Below are 25,178 nucleotides of genomic sequence, written 5' to 3' on the forward strand. Positions count from 1 at the left end.
AGTTTTTATTGGTTCTCTTACCTCTGTTGATTTTGTTGGTTAAATTCTATTTCTATTTTCTGTTTTAAACCCTGTTTATTGCTTTCATTAACCTGTAACTGGTGGTACGGAGGGTCCAGCAGCCAGGATGGCAAAGAGTACGCGGTCAAAGCAGTCATTTATCTCCTCTGGTTGGGTTTTGATGAATGTGGTTAAGGACTGACCTTCACTGAACACACTGTATCATTAATCTTTGGAAACTGGTGTCCTTGTTCAAGAACTGGACTGGAGTAGGTGACCTCTACTAACTGGGATGGTCCAGTAAACCAGTGGGTTCACACACTGCCTGAGGCCGGGCCAGGCTGGGCCAGAGCTACGCCGGGTTAACTAGGCCAGATTCCAGACTGGGCGAGAGAGACAGATCAGCATGGCAACACTGATACGGATCTAACTGATCTGACCCACAGATCTACGAAAACTACAGAAATCATTCAACAGAGATCAATAATAATCTGACACCAGTGTTTACTGCAGGAATTTTCTCAGAATTGGCAGCAAGCCCACACGTTTTAGCTGTAAAACACAAGAATCTGGCAACCCTGGAATTAAATAGCTGGTATCTATTGTACAATACTGGCAAGGAGCGAAAAAAAGGCAGGTTCACAAAATTGTATCACACAGTATCAGTTTTCGTCTGTTTCCCAGCTGTAAAGGGCTAGGATAATAACAATTGCTGAGCTAAGCTAAGGCCAGCAGCTGATGTGGTTGTAAAGTGATCAATAATGCAATAGTGATAACACCACATTAGGGATGCTGGGCAAGGCTAACAACTGCCGGCCGGCATGGTAGTAATGTGAATGCATAGTAGCAATGCTAACGTTAAAATAGCAATGTTTATCATGCAGTGGCAGTGTCAACTGTTTGGCAGTAATGCTAATGGCTAAGGGTAATGATCCTAACAGTGTAGTAGTAATGCTAACAGTGATGCTAGGAGAGGGTTGTGGCCAGCACACTGCTAATGGGGGTCATGAATTTACACATACACAGCAGAAAAATAGTCTAGGGTTTATATTAATCAATAGTGGATCATTTAAACGAAGATCAGTTTAAACAGAAAAAAAAACATTAACTGAGCTCAAATATGAAATAATGAAACTATTATATTACGATTCCTTTGGAATCATTGATTTCTAGCCATTTCTAGATTTGTAGAGTCCCGACTAAGTATGTGAGAGAGAGAGAAAGAAAGAGAGAGAGAGAGACTCAGTGGCCTTCTGCAAGCTGATATCAGTCAGACTGAAGCCGATTATAGATCACGACTTCCTTCAAGGCCATTCAATACGTCCTGCAAAAACCGTGAATCAGCAAAATTATAAATAAGAGCTGTTCACCGGAGAATGATTTAGCTAATATTTCAGTCAAGGAGAAACAGAGTGAGTGGACACACAGCGTAAATTACAAAAGGGGAAAAATGTTACGCAATTGTAAAAAAAAAAAAAAAAAAACACTTTATAATATTATCATAATCTACACACTCATTTTGACAGACTGCAATACTTTACAGGAAGCATAGGGGGTGCTTTATGTTGTTCTATAATGTTTAAATGATCCACATACTTATTCCCGAACAGATGTCTAGAATATCACTGAAGTGTTTAATTTTGTTCGATATGAAACATTTGGCCTATTTTTTTATATAAAGCACAATAAGCCTTAAAACTCATAGTTCAGCATAAATTACTGGGTTTTCTCTCCTATATTTTCAAACAGTAAAGAGTTTTTTTTGCATTCCACTTACAGTCTTATCATTTACTGATTTACTGTTAGAACCACAAACAATACTAGGACTGCTACTACTACCACTACTATTATTAATACTACAACATAACTACTACTGCCATTACCATCATTACTACTTCTACTACTATTAATACTACTAGCATAAATACTGCTAGAACCACAAACGATCCTACCCCCCTCTACTACCGTGATTACTACTACTCTTATTATTATAACTACTGCTAACACCACAAACAATACTAATTTAATTATTACTATTATTATTACAATACTACTACTGCAACTATTAAAGTCACCACTTGTATTATTACTACCTCCACTATTAACACTACTAGCATAACTACTGCTAGTAGTTTTCACTATTACTACTACTCTTGTTTTTACTACCACTCCTGCTAACACCACCAACAATACTACTATTATTACTACTACTACAGCTACTACTACTATTACTTTAACCACTACTAGCACTAGCAAATACATTTGAATATAATTATTTCTATTTCTTAATATAATAATTATTAAAACATCTAAATCTAATCTTGGCGCATGTCTCCGGTATCAGACGGGTTTGTTTAGTCTCTGCAGCTCCGTCTGCATCAGACGGCCAGAGAGGCCTCAGTAGGTCAGTTATGTAAGAGTAGAGGGAAGGGTTTTTAGGGGACACTGCTGCTCACTCAAGCGGCTCACATACACACACACACACACACACACACACACACACACCCCGACATACACACACACACAGCCTCTTAGTCACACTGACACACCGTCCGAAAACAGAACAGGAGTCGGAGACAGGACAGGGGAATGACTACACACATTTTTTATGCCATTTAGCCCACAGATGTTTGGTAGTAATGACTGCTCTTTTGTTACACTCCTAAATATGATTAATCAATAATGATTTAAAAAATGTATGTAAAAACTATTTTATATGTAGCTTACATTGTATACAACACTGTATTTATTATTACTAATAAAAAGGGTTAGACAGTTGTATGTTAGCTTAGAGTCTGTTGGGTTAGATGTGTGTTGGGATGGCTGTACATTAGATTAGTTGTGTGTTGGGTTAGGTTGTGTGTGTTGGGTTAGGCTGTGCATTGAGGCAAGTGATGTGTTGGGTTAGGTGGTGCCATGTCATTCTGGATGAGGATAGTGAGGTCAGTTCTAACAGGTTCTGTAAGTTCCCTTCAGATTGCTTGAGTTTGCATAACAATTACCACTGAGGAAGTGCCCGAACCCATGATAAGAGGAACCATCAGAGAACAGGAAGTCTTTACTCACAACTTACACACAAACACACACAAAACACACACAAGTTTCCTAACACAGTCTGTCCTTCTGACCTTACAACAGTGCTCGTATTAACATGCCACCAACATCAACAATACTGCTACTACTACTACACTACTACTTATACTACCACACCACCCTATTACTACTACTACCACTACTGCCAATATACCACCAACAATACTACTACTACTGCACTAATACAACTTATACTACCACACCACCAATATACCACCAATACTACTACTACTACTGCCCTAATACTACTTATACTACCACACCACCCTATTACTATTACTACCACTACTGCCAATATACCACCAACAATACTACTACTACTGCACTAATACTACTTATACTACCACCCCCACCCTATTACTATTACTATCACTACCGCCAATATACCACCAACAATACTACTACTACTACTGCACTAAAACTACTTATACTACCACCCCCACCCTATTACTATTACTACCACTACCGCCACCAATATACCACCAACAATACTACTACTACTGCACTACTACTACTTATACTACCACACCACCCTATTACTATTACTACCACTACTGCCAATATACCACCAATACTACTACTACTACACTAATATTACTTATACTACCACACCACCCTATTACTATTACTACCACTACCGCCAATATACCACCAACAATACTACTACTACTGCACTAAGACTACTTGTACTACCACACCACCCTATTACTACCACTACCGCCAATATACCACCAACAATACTATTACAACTGCACTACTACTACCACCCTATTACTAATACTACCACTACCGCCAATATACCACCAACAATACTACTACTACTGCACTAATACTACCTGTACCACCACACCACCCTATTACTACCACTACCGCCAATATACCACCAACAATACTATTACAACTGCACTACTACTACCACCCTATTACTAATACTACCACTACCGCCAATATACCACCAATACTGCACTACTACTTCTTATACTACCACCACCCTATTACTATTACTACCACTACCACCAATATTCCACCAATACTACTACTACTCTTACTATTTATACTACCACCACCCTACAACTATTACTAACTATTACTACTATTACCAACAATACCACTAATACGACTACTAGCTGCTGCTCTCAACACAACCACAAGTATTATTACTACCCCTAATATTATCACAACTAGCATTACTACTGCTAGAAACACCTACAATACTACCACCTCTACTTCTGCTACTTTCTATTATTACTACATCTATTACAACACTAGTACTACTTTTACTAAATTATACTACTATTATTACTACTACTCATACTATTACTACTGCAGCTACTGCAATAAACTCCACTAGTATTACCGCTAATGTTAAACTACTACTACTACTACTACTACTACTACTGCTGCTGTTGTTGCTGCTACTGCTACTACTACTACTGCTGCTACTACTACTGCTGCTGCTACTGCTACTACTGCTACTAATACTCCTACTATTACTACTGCAATAAACTCCACTAGTATTACTACTACTATTGAACCACTACTCCTACTACTCCTACTACTACAATTACTACATGCAACACTACATGCAATTCTATCTCTCTACTATTACTACTACTGCTACCAACAGCATTACTAATACTACTACCCTACTTGTACTAATAGTTTTACTACTACTGTATTACTACCACTAAAACTAGTTCTACTACTGATTTCTTTCACCACCAAACACACACAAATGACAATGCTAATTAAGATTGTTGCATAATATTGTGTTAATTAGTTCATTCAGCTGTCAGATGTCAGACTGTGTCACTGTGTGCGTACAGTATACACATATTTATACACAGATATCAGGCTGTAAATGATAAAGCACTGTACACAGTGTTAATGCTTCTTAACATCCCTCTGAACCGGGCCGGTGTGTGTTTGGCTCTAGTTTACGGCTGGATCTGAAGCTTTTAGCTAATGGATCATAACTGGCCCTGTAGGTGCAACTCATCATTCCTGCACTGCTGATAATGCGCTTCAGATTTTAATAACAACGAAATCCTTTAACTGGAGCTTTATACAATTCTGTGAGCTGCTGATGAGCGCAGAACTCATCACTTAACACTTAACACTTTTATATATACACTCTGTCAATCTGTCATTTTTAATAAATTATGGTTTCCAGTCTAAAGCACTATATTTCTTATAATTCTCACTCATTAACTTCAAAACAGTGGAAAAATGATGTCAGAAGTTGTTGAACTTGTCACTGTCCCACCGTTTGACCCTCTGTTATCTGTAAACATGGACTAAAGTTCAGTAAACAGTTAGAAATTCTGAACCGTGAGCCTGTTTATACATAACAGAGCCAGAAATGACACAAACCAGTCTATTACAAATTACTGAACACCTCCACCCAGTCTGATTAGAGCTCTAACCCTCCTACACCCATACCTACACCCTTCTTCAAGTTGCACTGCACCCTAATCTGCACCGACACCATATGCAGGTCTGTTTATATGCAGCAGATCCAAAGAAACTGCATTGAAACCAATGAAAGCAAAATAATTTAAATACATTCAAATATGTACATTTTGCTCAATCAATTAAATAAAAAACTATCTATCTGTTCTAAGACCAGCACACACACACACATTTGACTTCAGGCATTCAAATTAGATTATTTGCATTAGAAACATCTGTGCTGTGGAGGTCTTATATAGTAAGGAACTGTGATTGGTTCCGTGCAGCTACTCCTAGATTATTTGGCTCAACTGACTGGATGGATTTGTGCTGAATGAGATGACACTACAGTGAAGCAAATAATCATTTGATCCCCTTCTGATTTTGTAAGTTTGCCCACTGACAAAGACATGAATAGTCTATAAGATTAAGGGTAGGTAAATTTTAACAGTGAAAAATAGAATATCAAAAATAAAATCCAGAAAATCATATTGTATTAACTATAAACTGTACATCTGTTTGCATACACAAATATGTATTTAATCCCCTACCAACCATTAAGAGTTCTGTCACTTACAGACCAGGTAGTCACTCCTAATTAACTCATTACCTTAAGACAGCTGTCTTAAACTGTCACCTGTATAAAAGACTCCTGTCCAAAGACTCAATTTTTCAGTCAGTCTGTAACCTCTAAAACATGGGCAAGACCAAAGAGCTTTCTAATGATGTCAGGGACAAGATCATAGACCTGAACAAGGCTGGAAGGGACTACGAAAGGTGCTAGAGTTGGTGCAATAGTAAGAAAATGGCAAAAAATACAAATATCACCTCGAATGGTATCCTAGATCATGCGGAAGGTGAGAGATCAGCCTAAAACTACACGGAGAGAACTAATGATCTCAAGGCAGCTGGGTCCACAGTCACCAAGAAAACCATTGGTAACACATTACGCTGTAATGGATTAAAATTCTGCAGTGCTCAAGAAGGCACATGCGCAGGTCTGTTGGATGTTTGTCAATGAACACCTGGATGATTCTGAGAGTGACTGGGAGAAGGTGCTGTGGTCAGATGAGACAAAAATTAAGCTCTTTGGCAATAACTCAACTTGCCGTGTTTGGAGGAAGAGAAATGCTAAATATGACCCAAAGAACACTGTCCCCACTGTCAAGCATGGAGGTGGAAATATTATGTGTTGGGGTGTTTCTCTGGAAAGAACATAGGGCTACTACACCTTATCAATGGGAGAATGGATGAAGCCATGTACCATAAAATCCTGAGTGACAACCTTCTTCCCTCCACCAGGACAATAAAACTGGGTCGTGGCTGGGTCTTCCAGCACGACAATGACCCAAACAAATAGCCAGGGCAACAAATGAGTGGCTCAAAATCAAGCACATTAAGGTCATGGAGTGGCCTAGCCAGTCTCCAGACCTTAATCCCACAGAAAACCTATGGAGGGAACTGAAGCTCTGAGTTGCCAAGTCGCAAAATCTTAACGATTTAGAGATGATCTGCAAAGAGGAGTGTAACAAAATTTCTCCTGATATGCGCACAGATCTTCTTTCTATCTAAAAAAATGTCTAAAAACGCTGTGCTTCTCAACAAGGGTTTTTCCACCAAGTATTAAGTGTTGTCTGCCAGAGGGATCAAATACTTATTTCTGTCTGCAAAACGCAAATAAATGTATATAATTTATACAATGTGATTTTTCTGGATTTTATTTTTGATATTCTATCTCTCACTGTTAAAAGTAACCTTCATTGTATATAGATCAAAGTAACAAGACATGCTGTTATGACCAGCAGCCATGTCTAGGCTTATCCCTAACACTTTACAGCCAAGTGTATCATGTTTTTATGAAACACACTGTTCTAACAATAATTCATTACACAGATTTAAAGAATTAAAATGTACTAGAGGGTTAAAATATTAACCCACTATCTAGTTGCGAGTTGCACTGCATGCCCCCAAACTATCACTTTAACCACCCTCAGCCCTTATCCAGTGATTAGGACACTCACCCCCGTTAATGGCTACCGGCGTCAGGACGATTCCTTTGGCCTCGACCTTTGGCGAGTTCTGCCCGTACCGCCCGTCGTCTTTGGATATCAGCCGCTTTGGGTTGCCTCTGCTGTCCAGCACGGTGGCGTTTACCGTGGCGCTGTAGTACTCCTCCTTACTGCCCACGCTCTTTTCCGTGGCGGCCAGGGCGCCAGGCAGCGCACACAGGAGGAACAGGAAGAGGCCGGAGCGGGTCATCTCTCGTCTGACGCTCATCACGGCAGCACGGGCAGTCTCATGCTGCCCTCACGCTCACAAGCCGCAGGGAGAGCTAACAAACAAACACGAACACAAACAATAAACAAACAGCTACTGAATGGAAGTGCAGCGGGGGATCAGGTTTATACAGAAACGCTACTCAGAGAACTGCCAATCAGCGAGCTGAACCTCTGATTCACTACGATTCAAATACAGGAATCATTTCAAATCAAATCTCAAATGTATATGACTTGAGTAGACTTAAGGCATCATAAACGTCCAACTTTAACGTGATTCAATTTTGAGTCATGATTCAAACATGACTCAGTGTCCTTGGAAACCTAATTATGCACCAAAATTCAATTCCGTTTCAACTTAAACAAAATAGTGAGATTTAATCAGTGCAAAGCCATCAACCCATCATCAATGATCAGCGAGTAATCCAGCTCAGAAAAAAAAACAGTTAGCATTGAAGCTAACCCACTTCTGTTTTAACTGCTCCTGAATCAAACAAAAGTTCATATTTCTGTCTCACTCTATTCTGCCTCACACTACCACACTAAACCTCACACTCTCATTACTCACACTAACTTGTTCTACCTCGCTCAACCACACTCCACTTCTACCTCACTCAACCTCCACCTACATCGCTCTACCTTACTCTACTTATACAAATCTCACTCTGTCTAACTCTATTCTGCCTCACACTACCACACTTAAACCCATACTCGCGTTCTACCTCACTTTTCCTTTCTCTATTCTGCCTCACACTACCACACTCAACCTTGCACTCTCCTTCTACCTCACTTTACCTCCCTCCCTACATTCTACCTCACACTAACAAACTCTACTCTACCTCGCTCTATCACACGTTACCTTACAGCATCTCACGCAACCATACTCTACCTGACTTCCTTAATTTACCTGACTCTACTTATATCTATCTCACTCTGTCTAACTCTATTGTGCCTCACACTACCAAACTCAACCTCACAATCTCATTCTACCTCACTTTACCTTCCTCTCCATATTCTACCTCACACGTTCTGTGCCTCGCTCAACCGTACTCCATCTCCCCCTACCTTTCTCTACCTCACTTCCTTGCTCTACTTATGTCTATCTCACTTTGCCTTACTTTAGTCTGCCTTAAACTACCACACTCAACCTTGAACTCTCATTCTACCTCACACTAACATAATCTACTTTACTTTACCTCGCTCTATCACACGTTACCTCATTGTATCTCACTCAACCATACTCTACCTGACTTTCTTACTTTACCTCACACTCTCATTTTACCTAAATTGACCTCCCTCTACCTTACTCTTACACATTCTACCTCACACTACTGTACTTTACTCTACCTTGCTCTTTCACACTCTGTCTTAATCTACCTTGCTCAACCTCCCTCTGTCTTACTTTACCACACTCTACCTCGCTCTGCCTCCAGCCATGTGTGATGTCAAGTTATGTCCTGCTGCTCCAACTGCTGCAGGTGGGTAATTCAGCTCTTTCTATGTGCATCCTGTACTAAATCCAATTACAATCCATTATATTGATTTTAACAGTCTAAAATTGATCTGGTTGTGACCCTCAGATCAATAAATTTTACACACCTACAGGAAACCAAACAAAAATGACAATGAACAATAAATAGCTATGTTTGTACAACAATGCTTATCAGGGAGTACTGATATTTAACATTAGGACTGTAATATTTAAAAATAAATAAATAATATCATAATAGGCCTAATACGCACGTGAACAAAGCAGCAGGTCTACAGCGCGTGTGTGTTAACGTATTGATATGAGGATGCTCTCTCTCACACACAGACACACACGTACGCGCGCGCACACACACACACACACACAATGCCCACACATATGCGCGAACATACATCATACATGTACACACACATGCACGCGCATACACACACGCACTGGCACGCGAACATACAGCACGGACGCACAGGCACACAAACAATACCCTGGCTGGCGCGCGCATACACACACATATTATATACACACACACACAAGGAGAAAAAGAGAAGGGTGTGTGTATGTGTGCGCGCGCTGTTGCTGGTGGTCTTACCTGTCGCGGTGGGGTACCGGTCATCCGCTTGCCGCTCCTCTGTCCGCGTGCGTGTGTGTATAATGTCCGAGTGAAGCCGAGGCCCGTTTACCGCGAGCGCGCGCACGCACACACACACGCTCGCTGGCTGGCTGGCTCGCTCGCTCGCGCTCACTGTCTTTCTCCCCGTCTCTGTCTCCGTCTGCGCGCGCGAGCGCGTATATGTGTGCGCGTGTGTGTGTGTCGGAGGGGAGGATGTGCTCACTGCCTTTTCCTCCTCCTGCAGTAAACAGCCCCCCAGACCAACACAGCGCCCCTAGCGACACATACGCGCTGTATACACACTGTATACAGTACCAGTCAAATGTTTGGACCCGCCATTCTTAATAAAAAACATTCAGTGTTGTTATATGTATTTACTACACTGTAAATGAATGATTAAGTCATACAGACTATGAAGGAAAACATAAGGAATCATAAAGTTAACCTTTAAAGTGTGAACTCTCCTGAATTTATCCTGTGCAACAGAGGAAACTCTTGGCCTTCCTTTTTTGGAGTGGTCCAGATAAGGGCCAGTTTCATCATAACATTTTTTATGGTCTTTGTGACTGCACTTGAGGATGCTTTCAACGTTTTTTTGATTGACTGACCTTCATTTCTTTTTTTTTTTAATATACATTTTATTTTTTATTTCCTCCCCAATTTACACATCCAAATACGCAACCCACTCATTAGGACCCCCCCTATCAATAGTGATGCCCCAATACCAGGAGGTTGAAGACTAGCACATGCCCCCTCCGATACATGTGAAGTCAGCATATTTGCTCACAAATGCCTTGTGATGATTGACATCACCCTTTAGAGTGATGTGGGGAGAGAGCGCCACCTACTCAACCAATTGCCTACCAATTGCGCTCTCTCAAGACTCCGGTAGCCGGTGGCAAGCTACATAAACAGGATTCGAACTGGCAGTCTCCTGCTCATAGTGGCAGTGCTTAGCCCGTGGATCACTCAGAACCTAACTGACCCTCATTTCTTAAATTATTAGAAATAATATGGACTAGAACATAAAGGTTACACACTTTAATATTTGCACCGCCTTTAGCTTTGATTGCAGCACGCATTCACTTTGGCATTGTTTCGATAAGCTTCTGCAATGTCACAAGATTTATTTCAATCCAGTGTTGCATTCATTTTTCACCAAGATCTTGCAGCATTGATAAAGGTAGAGTCTGACCACTGCACAAAGCCTTCTCCAACACATCCCAAATATTCTCAATGGGGTTAAGATCTGGACTCTGTGGTGAACAATCCATGTGTAAAAATAATGATCTCATGCTTCCTGAACCACCCTTTCACAATTCCAGCCCGATGAATCTTGAAATTATCATCTTGGAATATCACATTTATTTCACAGTCCAGCAGAAGTATTGTGGCATGTGAAAAGAAAAGATCCACACCAGGCAGCATAGTTATTTTAAGGAAGCTTTTTATTAGGTTTACTGCACACTAGAAATGAGGAAGCTTTGTAAAATAATGTCTGAAATTCCTAAACACTTCACATGATTATTTGATCATTTTTTACCCTTTAATTAAACTTGAAACTTCGATTGCACATCATTTGTTTCATTTCATATCCAGTGTGGTGGCATGCAGAGCATGTACAGATACATTCACATACATGCATATATTCTACGAACACATCGAATTTGTCACGTTATTATTTTCCTTCTCGAAATGACAGGGTGGTCTCAGTCAGGTCGTGTACTAACTCTGCAGTAAAGGAAAGAGAAGCCTGACATCTAGTGGTCATTGTGTGCAATTAATCCTATAGATTTTACAGAAAACCAACAGAATGGTGGTCTCATCCACTGCACCACACCAACCACGTGTTTATTCGCTGTGAAAATACGTTCTTGTACAGTAAACTGTCAAGCGTTTTTTTATTTTTCTTCAGAACGATACAATGGAAAAAAAACTGCAGTTGCAACACAAATTAATATCTGGACACGTTTTGTAAAGAAACAAAAATACTCAACAAAAATATATTCAGATATCATTTATAATCAGATGATAACATTTAACATTTCTATTGACTAATTTCAGTACCTAACGTGTTTTAATAGAAGACAGGGGCTATTTAAGGCACCAAGATTCCATAGTTGACATCATGATGGTGAGGGCTTAATTATTATTTTTTTAATTCCAAAAACAACAAATCGAATAATAAAACAGCAAAACATGCTAAACAAGACTACAGCTACATTTCCATTCTTGTTAACAAAATACAAATACTAAATATAAATCACAGGCACAGCAAAGAATAATGGGAGCACGTATGTGACTGTATGGGTAAGTGTTTTTTGCTTGTGAACATTTATGAAAAAAGATTTTCTATAATTTGATTTATAAAAAAGGTTTTGTAATGTGTGTGTGTGACAGAATGTGTTTAATAATGCACCTCATAACAAGGTTCACCGCTTAAAGTTGCTCAAAGTGTAGACAAACATTTTTGGATAATGAACAAAACTCAAACACACCCAACGTGTCCATGATCCATGGTTTAATGTTTTTACAGATATCACACACATTGAATAAAGATGGAAGCTATTTGATGGATCAAGTTTCCACAGTTTATATCATTATGGTGAGGGTTAATTTATTTTTTTTGTAATTCCTAAAACAACAAACCAAACAAAATAAAATGCATATTAAACTACAAACTAAGACAGAATATCCTGCTCAACAAAACTAAAGCAAAAAATAATTTCTTAGTAAATATAAATCACAGGCATAACTCTAGATTTTTAAGGATTAAATAAATGGGGACACAAATAATTCAGCAAAGAGCCGTTAGAGGGCGCTGGCCACTTAATATTTCCAGTTCTGGCCTGTTGCTGTTGAAGTTCTTTGTTCTTTGAAATGGTGATGGCTTTGCTTTGTGTGTAGTGGTGTTTTTACCCATTTTTCCTCCTGCCAAAGAATGCATATCATCACCGTCACTCAAAAAGTGTGAATCTCCATTTTGGTGACCTCAGACAATGTGTTGCATACACAAAAATATTGGTTAAAATCACTTTTATAATCACTTTTAAAATCTGTACAATGTAACTCTGGTAAATCATCAATGTCTTGTAGGGCCTGCATTAGGATTAATAGCCAAATAATTTATCTACATTACATCACTGCAACATCTCACTGTTTGTAACAGAGGATAAATAATTGGCAATTGGACATTTTAATTTAGATAATTTGTGGTGTGTTATAAAAGGTTTAAGAACTATTTATCTAGATATAGATAACATACAATCAAATAAAGAAATAGGACACCTATTGAAATCATTTGTCTTTTTAAACATATTAAATATTTTGACTTTTATCTTTAGGTAAACAATACTGACAGAATATAATTGAAGGCATAATTAGGCATAATTTTTATAATATAATAAATAGAACCATACTTTTCTTGTGAGGAACAACTTATGACAAGTCCACTTTTATAACTACTTAAAATGCTGAAGAAAGTGTAAATGAGAATCAGCTATTATTATATATTAATAATTAACTATTATTATATATGTGTTCTATATTTTCTTGTCTATTTTCATACACAAGGCGCACCGGATTATATAAGGCACATTTTAAGCGACAATAGTAAGGAATACGGGTGTTGCCATGTTTTCCTTCTAATTCAGCTGGTCTTGCCGATGGGGGCACCTAAGTAAACAAAAATGTAATTCTTAAGAAATAAAAACAATTCTTTCTCAGTTAAACGAGCACTGGATATTAATCTCACAGATTTCTCTCCTGAAAACAGTTTATTTGGGTGAGTAAATTTACTTATAGTAAGCTTAGATTTACAGTATTTTAGCCTAGTTAGTAGCAGCACTAGCCACGATTAGCAGTAGTGCTTAGCGCTGGTAAATGCCTCCCGACAGTGCCACACTGAGGGACCCTGTGTGTTCCGCATTGCTTGGTTTAACACGGTAAACACGCAAGCTACAGTCCGATACACTCACCTCTGAAGAACAAAAGAACTAGCGCTGTGATTAGCGCCTAATGCTAATTCTGCTCCAGCTGCTGGTGAAACTTCACTGAAACTCCTGTTTAACACTATCCTTCAGTGGAGTGGCTTTACTGCTCCTTATAACATGACTGGTATAATTCATACATAAAGCACACCGGATTATAAGGCGCACTGATAATTGTTGCCAAAATGAAAGGGTATTAAGTGCGCTTCATAGTAGGAAAAATACGATAATTCATTACGTAGTATAGTATAGTCCAAATGTATTAATAACGGTGTAACACAGTGTCAGAGAACACATGATTAGCACTTCTAGATATGTTTTTTAATGTGTGGAAAAGCTGATCTGACCAGTGGAAATGACCACAGCTTCACACTTCCATTACCCTGACCATCAACACCCCCGCCAGGGGTGCAGTCTCACTTCCTCATAGACGACTAGCAATAAATAACCCTAATGAGCTACTTCCTTCCACCAACACTCTCTTACTGTGCTAACAACTGCCGTATTTACCTTTTCCTGATTCACACAGAACAGCACAGTTATGTGTGTGTATGTGTGTGTGCGGAATTTTTTGCCATAATTTATTAGGTTACAGAGGTGCACATTCTGAATATTTCTAGTACAAGTAAGTTGGTGTTCTAAACTATTTTTGATTAAAGTGCATACGCACACATCAACTTATATATTGAAATGTAATGATGATATATTAGAGAAATTACAGTATTATAATAAGAGGATAGTTTATTGAGGACAACTGTACAAATGAAAAGAGCCTATAGTACACTGTTGGAGCCTGTAGCCTGGATACAAGATGAGATACAGTTGGCCATGAAGATATACAGGTTCCATATGACATCCTGCAGCACATTTATAAACAGATGTTGCAGCTGGGCCTGTAGATCCTACTCTACACTCATAGGTTGCTGGAGCTGCCATCCCAGCTCCTCCCATAAATCCTTGATTGGTGATAAATCTGTAGAGGGGACAGAACAAGGACATTCCTGGGAAACATTTGCTGTGTTTGGATAAGCAGTTGAAAACCCTGTCATGAGAGGCAACACATGTGGCCACAGGATGTTCTGCACATATCATTGAGCTGTTAGTGTCCCTAAGGTTTCTTATCACTCTGTTTATCATTTATATATATATATATATATATATATGTTTCAGTAAAATTACCATTGTTGTTTTATTCTATAAATTACGGACATTTCTCCCAAATTCCAAATAAAAATATTGTAATTTATATATTTGTAAATATATTTGTAAATATTGCATTTATTTGCAGAAAATAGCATGTTCTCTTCCATCAGTCTTACACACTGCTTTTGGATAATTTTATGCCACTCCTGGTGCAATAATTCAAGCAGGTCAGCTTGGTTTGATGGCTTGTGATCATCCATCTTCCTTTTGATTATATTCCAGAGGTTTTCAATTTGGTATTAAGTGGTCTAATATTTTTTCCATGGCTGTATATATACTATACAAAAATGGCTAATATAGTGCCATTAAACTAGATAAAGACACACACACACACACTGCATGTTTCATACCCTGAAAGGAAGCAGGGCGGAGAGAAGGCATGCGAAAGTGCACACACACATACACACACACACATTGAAACTCCAGAAGCAGACCTGAAAGCAGAATAAGAGGACTGGAAATCAAACAGGTTTCACGTTTCTCAGCGGACCTTCTGAAAATTGCACTGGACTTCAGCCTTCAGGAACCCTGACCCGTTCTCTAGAACTTCAGAGATGCTCTCTCTCAGCAGAACTGCTCTATCTGTTCGTCCTAATCTCCTGGTTCTTCTCCTGGTTCTCCTCTCGCTCTGCACGGCCTCATCTCAGGCTTCAAGAAACTTCACCGGTGGACCTGCCCGTAAGTGTCTTCAGCTCATCCCAGAATAGGACATGGACTAGCTTAATGCATTGGACTGAAAATGTACACTGTTCTAAGGAACCTTTAAAGGTTCTTCAGTTTGAAAGTGTATAGGAGGAAACCCTTAATCCAGCTAACCTATCTTTGCATTAGAGGTTTTTTTAAAAGTTACAATTAAAGTTAATAAAGTGTCAATCTAGTTTTATGAATGTTCTTAGAACGTATATTTTGTATTTATTTATTTTATTATTTTATAATTATTTTATAATAACATTACTGCAACATCAGTTTTGTATTTAGTTGCTAAATGTTCTTTTAATGTTCTGTTCTGGAAAGGTATTAAACCTTTAAAAAAATGTTTTAGAACAATATTTTTTCCTGATGGTTGCTTAAAGCAATTCAAAGGGTTCCTCCTTCACATTTTCAAATTGAAGAACCTCTAAATGTTCCTCAAGGATCAAACAATTTTAACAACTTAAAGGAACCTTTAAAAAATGTTTTTAGAAGAATAATTTTAACAGTGTACAGTACACAGAACCAACAGTTCTGTACACTACGTGAGCAGCCATTTAAAGGGTTAAAGAGGCTTCACATGAAGTTATGTAAGGTGTAAATGGTTTGGAAATATTTTGCTGTAGGACATTGTTAATAATGTTACATAACATCAACATAAGTGCTTTGATAACTGACATAACCATATTTCTGGAGATGAATAGGCAGTCCAATATAAACTGTTAGAAAACTGTAAAAACTTTATTAACTATGACAAATGAAAAAATAAATAGTATTATTCTAATTTTCTATGTTTAAACTGAGCCTCAAATGATTAAAAAGTAAGTTTTAAAGTGTTTGATTTTTCAAGTTTAATCTCTAAGTTAAAATACAGCTTGACCTCAGGGGTAATCTTTGGCAGTGTAGTTTTGCAGTGTTTATTCATAGGGGTCGAGAAGCATGATTCAGCTCTCCTGGTTTTGATCCACTGTCACTGCGTTGTTGCAGTTTGGAGCAACACTTTGAACTTACTTGATTTAGGCAGATTTTACCTTATATGCACACTGAACAGATAATTCAGCCTCCCAAACCCACACTCACCAATACTGTGTAGTCTTTCCCATAAGGACTTTCCTCCCCAGTGTATTCAGTTTTATTTAATGGAATGTTTGTGGGGCTTTGAGTAGTCCAGCGGGCTAAGCGCTACCACTATGATCAGGAGATCTCATGATCAGTTCGATGATCAGTTCGAATCCTGTTCATGTAGCTTACCATCAGCTACCGGAGTCCTGAGAGAGCACAGTTGGCCTTGCTCTCTCTGGGTGGGTAGATGGCGCTCTCTCCCCACATCACTACAAAAGGGTGACGTGGATCAGCACAAGGCATCTGTGAGCTGATGTATCGGAACCGAGTTGCTCAGTTTTTCTTCCGAATGTGCTGTGAGGTGGGAGAGGCGGTGGCTGGCTTTACATGTATCAGAGGAGGCATGTGCTAGTCTTCACTCTCCTGTGAAATGTGTTGGGGCATCACTAGTGAAAGGGGGAGTCTTAGTGGGTGGGTTGAGTAATTGGCTGTGTAAATTGAGGAGAAAATGGGATAAAAAAATATATGTAATGTTTAACTGCCTGGCCACAGCTTCAATGTTTTCTCACAGTTCCTGCCGATTTTACAGTAGGGGTGGAAAACACAGATAGTGTGACATGTCTGCATCACAAGACCTAAATTAATTAATTACACTTATTCAAAAAGGTGTGAAATGCTATTGGATGCTCTATCAACACTCCACCCCATCACAAAATCTGTAGGAACTGTGTTCGAGAATATTGTGGAATAAGTTGAATGGGATGGATATGAGAGAAATCCATTAGGAACCTCTACAACTCTGTGCTGAGACACCTGGCATGTTGCTGCATTAAACATGCGCGTTACACACTACTTCTGTATGTGTAGCTCAATAAATATTACCCATATCAGTTTAAATCAGTTTTATTTAATTTTTGCTCTTAGTAACTTTTCTCTTCCTTCTGAACAGCATTAAAATCCCTCACTTCCTACTGGGTGCAGCTATTTTAAAGAGTTTAAAGGGTTAAAGCTCATGTGTCTTCATGACTCACTGGTACAGGCAGTAAGTTGCTTAATCATGTGGGAAAGTAAGCACTGCCAGTTTGCTGAATGAAGACAGACAGTGTGAGTATAAACTGGGGTAAGGGATTAGACCTGGTTGGTGAACTGAGTTGAAGCAGGAAATCTGCAGGCACCAGGAATGTGGGGAGTGCCTCTGGAAAAATTGGGAACACATGTGTCTTTCAGAACAGAGTCAACTCATGTGAAAACACGTGAAAAAACACAGCCAAAAGGAAGATCAATTTACCACTGAAGAAAGTGTATATTAAATAATACTCAACTAATACTCAACTGCATATAAGACCCTTCAATACAAGTCAAGATCATGATCACCATTGCACCTGGCAGCGTCGCTGTCAAAACATACAAAAAATACAACTTTCCATTGACCACACCAAAAATAATAACCATGGAACATTTTTAAAAAGTATGTTACAATGTAAAAAATATATATTTATTATAATAAAAAAGAAGGTTACAAATTTGATCTAAACATACTAAGTAAGCATTTATGTTATCTTAGAACTACTTACCTATGATTATTACACCCTGTGTCTAACACAGTTCCTGTTTGCAGTCATTTGTTTCCAGGCATCATCAACAACTTTAAGCGAGCTTCAAATAGTGTCATCAAAAAAAGACTGAATTAATTTTTGTGGCTTCCTGTCTGGAACTTTCGTAGCTGTCTGACGTCTGTCACGGCACTGTATGATATAGACAATAGTTCATAGTCCATAACCACCCTCAATAAACACTCGTTTACACTAGAATAGGAGATATTAGTCAATAAACAGTCTCAATAAACACTCCCATGCACTAGAATAGGAGATTTTGGTACATAAACACCCTCCATAAATACACTTATACACTAGCATATGAGATATTAGTCTATGAACAGCCTCATTAAACACTCCTATACACTAGAATAGGAGATATTAGTCAATAAACACCCTCAATAAACACTCTTTTACACTAGAATAGGAGACGTTAGTCCATGAACAACCTTTAATAAACACTCCTATACACTAGAATAGGAGATATTAGTTCATAAACGCCTTCATAAACACTCATATACATTAGAATAGTGTATATTAGTCTATAAAATTATGTATTGTAATAGAAGACATATACCCATAAACAAATCAATAAGCATTCTCTTTTCTCCATGTCTTTTCTTCAGGTGGGCGCAGCTTACCGCTTGATTTTAACAACAGTCTGCCAGAGGAGCAGAAGAAGGTGTTCCAGGCTAGCACCATGGTTTTGGTGGTTCCATTACTCTACCTGTTTGCCTTCATTGTGGGTCTCCCTGCTAACCTGCTAGCATTATGGGTGTTGCTCTTCCGTACCAAGAAGTTTCCATCCACCATCCTGTTGGTCAACCTGACCTGCTGTGACCTGCTGTTGCTGCTGATGCTTCCTTTCCGTATCGTCTACCACTTCCAGGTACGCTATCTTCTACTGAGATCATGCCTATCTCTCCATATCAGACACAATATCTCCAACAGCTGGTTTAGTACTAGCAAATCCCTGGCCTTCATTTTAGAGATGTTTATAAAACTTCCAGGGCAGATCCATTGAAATAGATCACAACCACAGTGATAACTGTGTTCTCTGGAATGATGGCGCTCTATCCAAGTACCTAAGGATAAGGGATAAGGTGCATTGGTGATCCTTATCCATTAAAAGTCTATAAATGTATAATAAACATTAAAACAATGGACAATTAATGCAAATACAACTGTTCAACTATTCAGTTTCAGTAGAAATATATTTACAGTGTAAGCTTATATGTAAATCTGAAATTCCATTATATCTTATTAAGAGTTTCTCTAATCACAAGTTAATATAAGGTGATTTGTGTCCTCATTTCAGCCATCAGTGAATTTAAATGATGATTGTTGTTAAACAATATTTTTTTTTTGCCAAAGCGCTAAAAGCCTTTCTTAAATTAAAGGCTCATTTAATTTGAGTTCTTGACCCTTGAGATTTTACACAAAATGATCTCAGTGAATTCCAGACTAATGCGTCTTACAGACTCATTTGGTAATACATGGAATTGTTCTAATATTATTTTTTTTTTTAGTTTATGCCAAACCAGATGTTACTCTTTTCAGGCAGTGAATTATGTACTATATATCTATTTGGACAAAAGTACAGGAGCACCTATCTTATTAATGTTTCTTTAAAAAAACAGCTGATCCTGCTCTTTTTCCTTCTCCTGTTGAGTAAAAATTGTTGTGAGGATGTGATTGCATTTAGCCAGTAAGCTTAGAGCAAAAGCCAGTAAAGTCAGTATGTTGGCTGATCCACCTCAACTATACTCAGTTCTCAACCCATCACATCCACAGCTCCATCCAGAGAACACAGTTCCACTGCTCCACAGCTCAGTGCTGGGAGATGCTTGATACAATGGGGAATTCAATTATTGTGAGCTGGCCAAACCTTAATGCAGTAAAGCAGGTCTGGTTGGAATGTTTTCATGGTGATGTGCAGTGCCTATATCATACCAGATGTATTGCAGCAATAGTGTGTCAATGTGCTTTCAATGTAAATTCAGATGTTAGCCTGTACCAATAATGCCTTAAAATTTTTGTCTGTCACTTGGAATTGTTTCCTCAACCTCTTTGATGAGTTTTCTTTGTGCTCTTGGGGTAATTTTGACTGGGAGCCCACTTCTCAGCAGAGTAGGCAAAGTCCCAAACTGTCCTTATTTGGAGATTGTTTGCCTTACTGTAGACTGGTGAATTTTCACTATTTAACCCTTTTTAGCTTGATGTAAATCGACAATTTTTAATCGGTGATCCTCTGAAAGCTTTTTTTGGTGCAGCATGGCTTATGTATTTGTATTCTTTCCTTCATGTGCGGAGCAAACTTAAAAGGTTAGAGAGAACTAGCTTCCAAGTTCCATGTATGCTAAAGCTTGACTTTAATCAGCTTTTTTAAGGTCATTAACACAAGGGTTCACATACTTTTTCTAGTAGCACTATGAGCTCAATTAAGACATATACTTTGGAACATTATATTTGTCAATATCCAAGATATAAATGAAAATTAGATCAAATTTTAAAACAGATTTATTCAGAAAACCATGAAATTCCAACGAACTGCCAGTGTTAGTACATTCAGCTTTTTCATATTCATATCCTGTATTGTTGCTGACATTGCCTATCTCCTCCAGGGAAATGACTGGAACTTTGGAGAGCCTTTCTGTCGCTTCGTCATCTCGATCTTCTATGGGAACATGTACGGCTCTGTAATTTGCCTGATGCTTATCGCAGTGGACCGCTACGTGGCTCTGGTGCACCCATTTGGAGCCAAGACTTTCCGAAGCCGGAAAACATCCATGTACATGAGCCTGGTGGTCTGGGCCATGGTGTTGGTTGCAGCTGGACCTTTGCTTGCCTCAAAGCAGAGTTACACCCTAAGTAATCTGCCTATTACAACCTGCCATGATGCGCATCCCGAAACCCAGCAGAAGAGCTACTTCCTGCCTTACTTCGCCACCCTCTTCTTCCTCTGCTTCCTGCTGCCACTGCTGCTGGTTGTGTTCTGCTACGCCTCTGTCCTGCGAACATTGATGACTGCCGGCAGCCGATATGCCCACGCAGTGAGAGTGACCATCCTTATTCTTGTTGTTTTTGTGGTTTGCTTTTTGCCCAGCAACGTCCTTCTGTTGCTTCACTATTCTGCATCCTACCTTCTGAGGGGCTATAGGGATATAGGTAATGCCTTATATGTGCCCTACGCAATAAGCCTGGCCATCAGCACATACAACAGCTGCATCGACCCTTTCATTTTCTACTACGTGTCCGAGGACTTCCGAGAGAAGGCGCGAAGGGTGCTGTGCCTTGTCTCAGAATCTTCTGAATCAACTTCTGGAAAGCAAGTGTCCGACTCTTCAGGAACGTCGAGGTCAAAAGTCACCTTGTTGTCCAAGTTCAGCAAGAGTACTGAACTTTTAGACAGTGAGGATGTGAAATTGTAACCTGAGGACTACAGATGATACAGATCAGAACTCTGGATTCTACTGATCAGAACTTTTCTTTAAATCAAGGAACAATAGGGAAAAAATCAAATACACCAAACCTTTACATGCTCTTTAAAAGCTGGAGAACTTTCCTTCCCAATATGTGTGGTCTGGAAGGTGGAGTTTGCCAAAGATGCAGCTTTTCTAGATTCCTACTAACTGATGATAATCGTGCTGAAGGTGATGCCCTATATGTGTATTACAAGATCAGATTGGCTGCCAGCTTCTTCAACAGGTGCATTGGGTGCTTTTCTTGTCTCATAACATTCTAAATCATCTTCAGGGAAGCAGGTGTCCTACTGTTCTGAAACATCAAGGTCAAAAATCAGCTTGTTGTCCAGGGTCAGCAAAGAGTACAGAACTTTCAGACAGTGAAGAAGTAAAATCATAATTATGTTTGACAAACCGGCACATTTTCCTACCAACTGAGGACCTTCTAAATTGAATCATCTTCTGTGACACAGGTGTTTTCTTCTTAGGAATATCAAGGTCAAAATTCACCTTGTTGGTGAGGTTGAAAGAAAGTAAAATCATGACCTGAGGACTACAGATGCTACCGATCAATAAAGAGAACTCTCATTAAAACCAAGAAACAAAAGATATTCTCTGTTTGCAAGTAACTACTAGTCCAACAGTTTTCTGGTAGTAGCCATTTTGTGTTACAGTGAAATGCTATTGTTACCTCAATTCCAGCAAACCTCCACAAAGCCTTTAGATGCCAGATAACATTTGAAATATAAACATGCAAGTCTTGGTGGTCGGAGTGTGCCATTTCTGGTCCTACCAGATTGGTTTGATAGGGATGAAGTGGCATAAATAAATTTTATTTTTTTATTTTGCATTTAAGGACTTTCACAAGAGGCCAAGAGGTACAAAAACATACTCATGCTGAACTTATGTGTACAGGGAAGAGGTAAAAACGTAACATGAAGACAACAGATCCTACTGTACAATGGAAGAACTATTAATGGAATCAATGGAACGTCAATGGAAGTATTGAATCCAAAGAAGATAAACAGGATACATAGGTTGACAAAAATGTGTAGCAGCTCTAAACTGTTCTTATGAGTTAATAAGAATCGTTACAGGAACAAGGGTAACTGCTAATTCTAAATACTTTTGGTTGCAGCCATTTTATATATAGAACAATTCTTTGCCCTAATTTTGTGATAACTCCAAATTAACAATGAGTCCTTTTCAGTGTTGGGAAGGTTACTTTTAAAATGTAATCCCTTACAGATTACTGATTACATCACTCAAAATGTAATTTGTAACGTAATCAGTTACATTACTTCAAGTGAGTAACGTAATCTGATTACTTTGGATTACTTACAATATTGTCGTTTTTTTAAGCCTGAATGAATGTAGCAACCACATCTTGCATATTATTGTTTTATTTTTCCTTCCAGTTAATAGATAGAAAATAAAAATAAAACAGCCTTTTCTATCACCCTATAAAAATACTTATGAAACCATTTAATCAAACAATTTTATAAAACACTTCTATAAATTGATGATAAAATCATTAAAAACCAAACAATGTAACAACAACTGTAAGCTAACTATTTGCAGGTTTGCCACTTTCTGCAGGTGGATTTTTTGCCAGGATTATCTAGGGGTGTAAATCACAAGATTCATTACGATACGATACAATACGATTATTTTAGTCAGCGATACGACAATGTACGATACCTCAAATTATGTCTTTATACGATACAATTCGGTCCAATAGGATTTAATGCGATTACAATCTGTTCCTTTTCTAAGAACTCACAAATGCAAACAAAATATAATTTGAATGTTTTATTATTAAATGTCAAATGCAGTGTAATCATAAACAGTAAACAATAATTCACTTCAACACTTTAATTTCCATTATTTAAGTTCCATTTGAGAACATCAAATGCAGAAGAAAATGTAAAAAAAAAGCGCCTGTTATATTTAGAGTTTACAATGTGTGTATGGATGTTGGTGATGAATAGTCAATCATTCTCTACATTTCCTGATTCAGTAGGGTCTTGACAAACAAATTACAAAATTTGTAATTTATATCACAATGCATTGAAGAGTTACACTGCATTATATTAGGTGTCCACCAGGCGTCTCCAAAGTGTTCAAAACCTCTCCAGTAAATCTGTCTCTATACAGCCAGAGTTTGTAATATTTTTGTTTGTTTGTGATAAAATAAATGAATGTAAGTCTATTTCAGAGTAATATTAATACTTTTTGATGAAATGACAAACAAAATCACACGTATGCGCGCTGTGGGCGCACTTATGTTTAGCAGAGGGAATTTGGTGACAGCGGTTAGGCATGCCCCTCCCCCAGCCATTAGGAGACCAATCAGGGCAAATTACGTACCAATGTTTTCGTCTAAGGGTGGACTATTGGTTGAAACAGGTGTCAATCACTTTTGTGACGCTGGAGAAAGGCTATGACCTGATTTGATTGGATTGGATTGATCCAGCGCTCACGTTATTGGTTCAAAAGACGATCACTCAAGAAAAATAGTGGTTTGTGGACCAATAAAAAACACAGAATCTAGAAGAGGACATCCTTAGCTTTGTATTCACGTACAACTTTACGTGAAAATATTACATTGTGTGGTCGCTAGGAGCTTGAGAATATTACGTTTCAGCTGCGCTGAAAATAAACGCATGTTTGTGAGGAGAAGTGAGCAGGCGAATAAAGGACTTTATGGATATTTTATCTGCGATTCAGTGCTGTATTGTGGATGCTGTGATAGTAAGTGAATTTTCTATAATGTAATATGATGTTATTTTACATACTAATAATATTTTATAAGGCTATTTTGTTGGGGAGGCGTGTTCCCCATGTAAACAATGTGAAAAAACAGGCTGTTTTCAGTTGGCGATTTCTGGCGACTGGTTTCATGTAGATGGTTGTAAATTTGCATGCAGGTAGTTAAATTAGTACTAAAGAATATGAGTCGGTTATTTGGTCGGTGTGTTTAGAATATTTGACGCTTATAAGCATTCTACTTTACATAGTCAGAACGGGCCCGCCGACGGGCTAGGGGGCGCTTCTGCAGTGAAAACATTCTGAGCAGGAGGTTGTGAATCATAGAATATTCTGATGTCGTGATTTATGTGAATGTGATTGCGTTTTGTCAGTGTTGGATTGGAAGACCAAAAATAGAAAAGTACCGCAATGTAATCCATTTATTTTAGCAGAGTAACTGTAATCTGATTACCATTTACTGAAGCAGTAACTGTAACGGATTACAGTT

At 38.5% G+C, this 25,178-nt stretch overlaps 2 protein-coding genes across 4 annotated transcripts in view; one reads left to right on the forward strand and one right to left on the reverse strand.

Moving 5' to 3' along the window:
- rnf130 (ring finger protein 130) overlaps positions 1-25,178 on the reverse strand; it is a 93,103-nt gene that overhangs the window by 56,574 nt on the left and 11,351 nt on the right. Inside the window, exons 1-2 of one of the 3 annotated variants that reach the window (XM_007245505.4) lie at positions 9,896-10,117; positions 7,566-7,876 (exon numbers count right to left, since the gene is read on the reverse strand). In XM_007245505.4, the coding sequence (XP_007245567.3) occupies positions 7,566-7,821 (256 nt within the window). In that variant the 5' untranslated portion in view covers positions 7,822-7,876; positions 9,896-10,117. Of the gene's footprint in view, positions 1-7,565; positions 7,877-9,895; positions 10,118-25,178 lie in introns of those variants that run through there. The other 2 variants (XM_007245504.4, XM_022684026.2) reach the window with 2 other exon arrangements.
- Positions 15,483-23,607, forward strand: si:ch211-132p1.2 (proteinase-activated receptor 4). The gene is made up of 3 exons (XM_022684027.2): positions 15,483-15,786; positions 19,082-19,344; positions 21,080-23,607. Exons 1-3 carry the CDS (start codon positions 15,663-15,665, stop codon positions 21,884-21,886), a joined length of 1,194 nt encoding a protein of 397 aa, XP_022539748.2. The 5' UTR covers positions 15,483-15,662; the 3' UTR covers positions 21,887-23,607.

Source organism: Astyanax mexicanus, chromosome 10 (assembly GCF_023375975.1).
Source record: "Astyanax mexicanus isolate ESR-SI-001 chromosome 10, AstMex3_surface, whole genome shotgun sequence".
NCBI lineage: Eukaryota > Metazoa > Chordata > Actinopteri > Characiformes > Acestrorhamphidae > Astyanax > Astyanax mexicanus.

Excerpts from the sequence above, each read along its gene's own strand:
- si:ch211-132p1.2 (XM_022684027.2), top strand. The coding sequence starts at position 15,663 with ATGCTCTCTCTCAGCAGAACTGCTCTATCTGTTCGTCCTAATCTCCTG. Across the intron at positions 15,787-19,081 it reads CTTCACCGGTGGACCTGCCC|GTGGGCGCAGCTTACCGCTT; the intron begins GTAAGTGTCTTC and ends TCTTTTCTTCAG. Across the intron at positions 19,345-21,079 it reads GTATCGTCTACCACTTCCAG|GGAAATGACTGGAACTTTGG; the intron begins GTACGCTATCTT and ends TATCTCCTCCAG.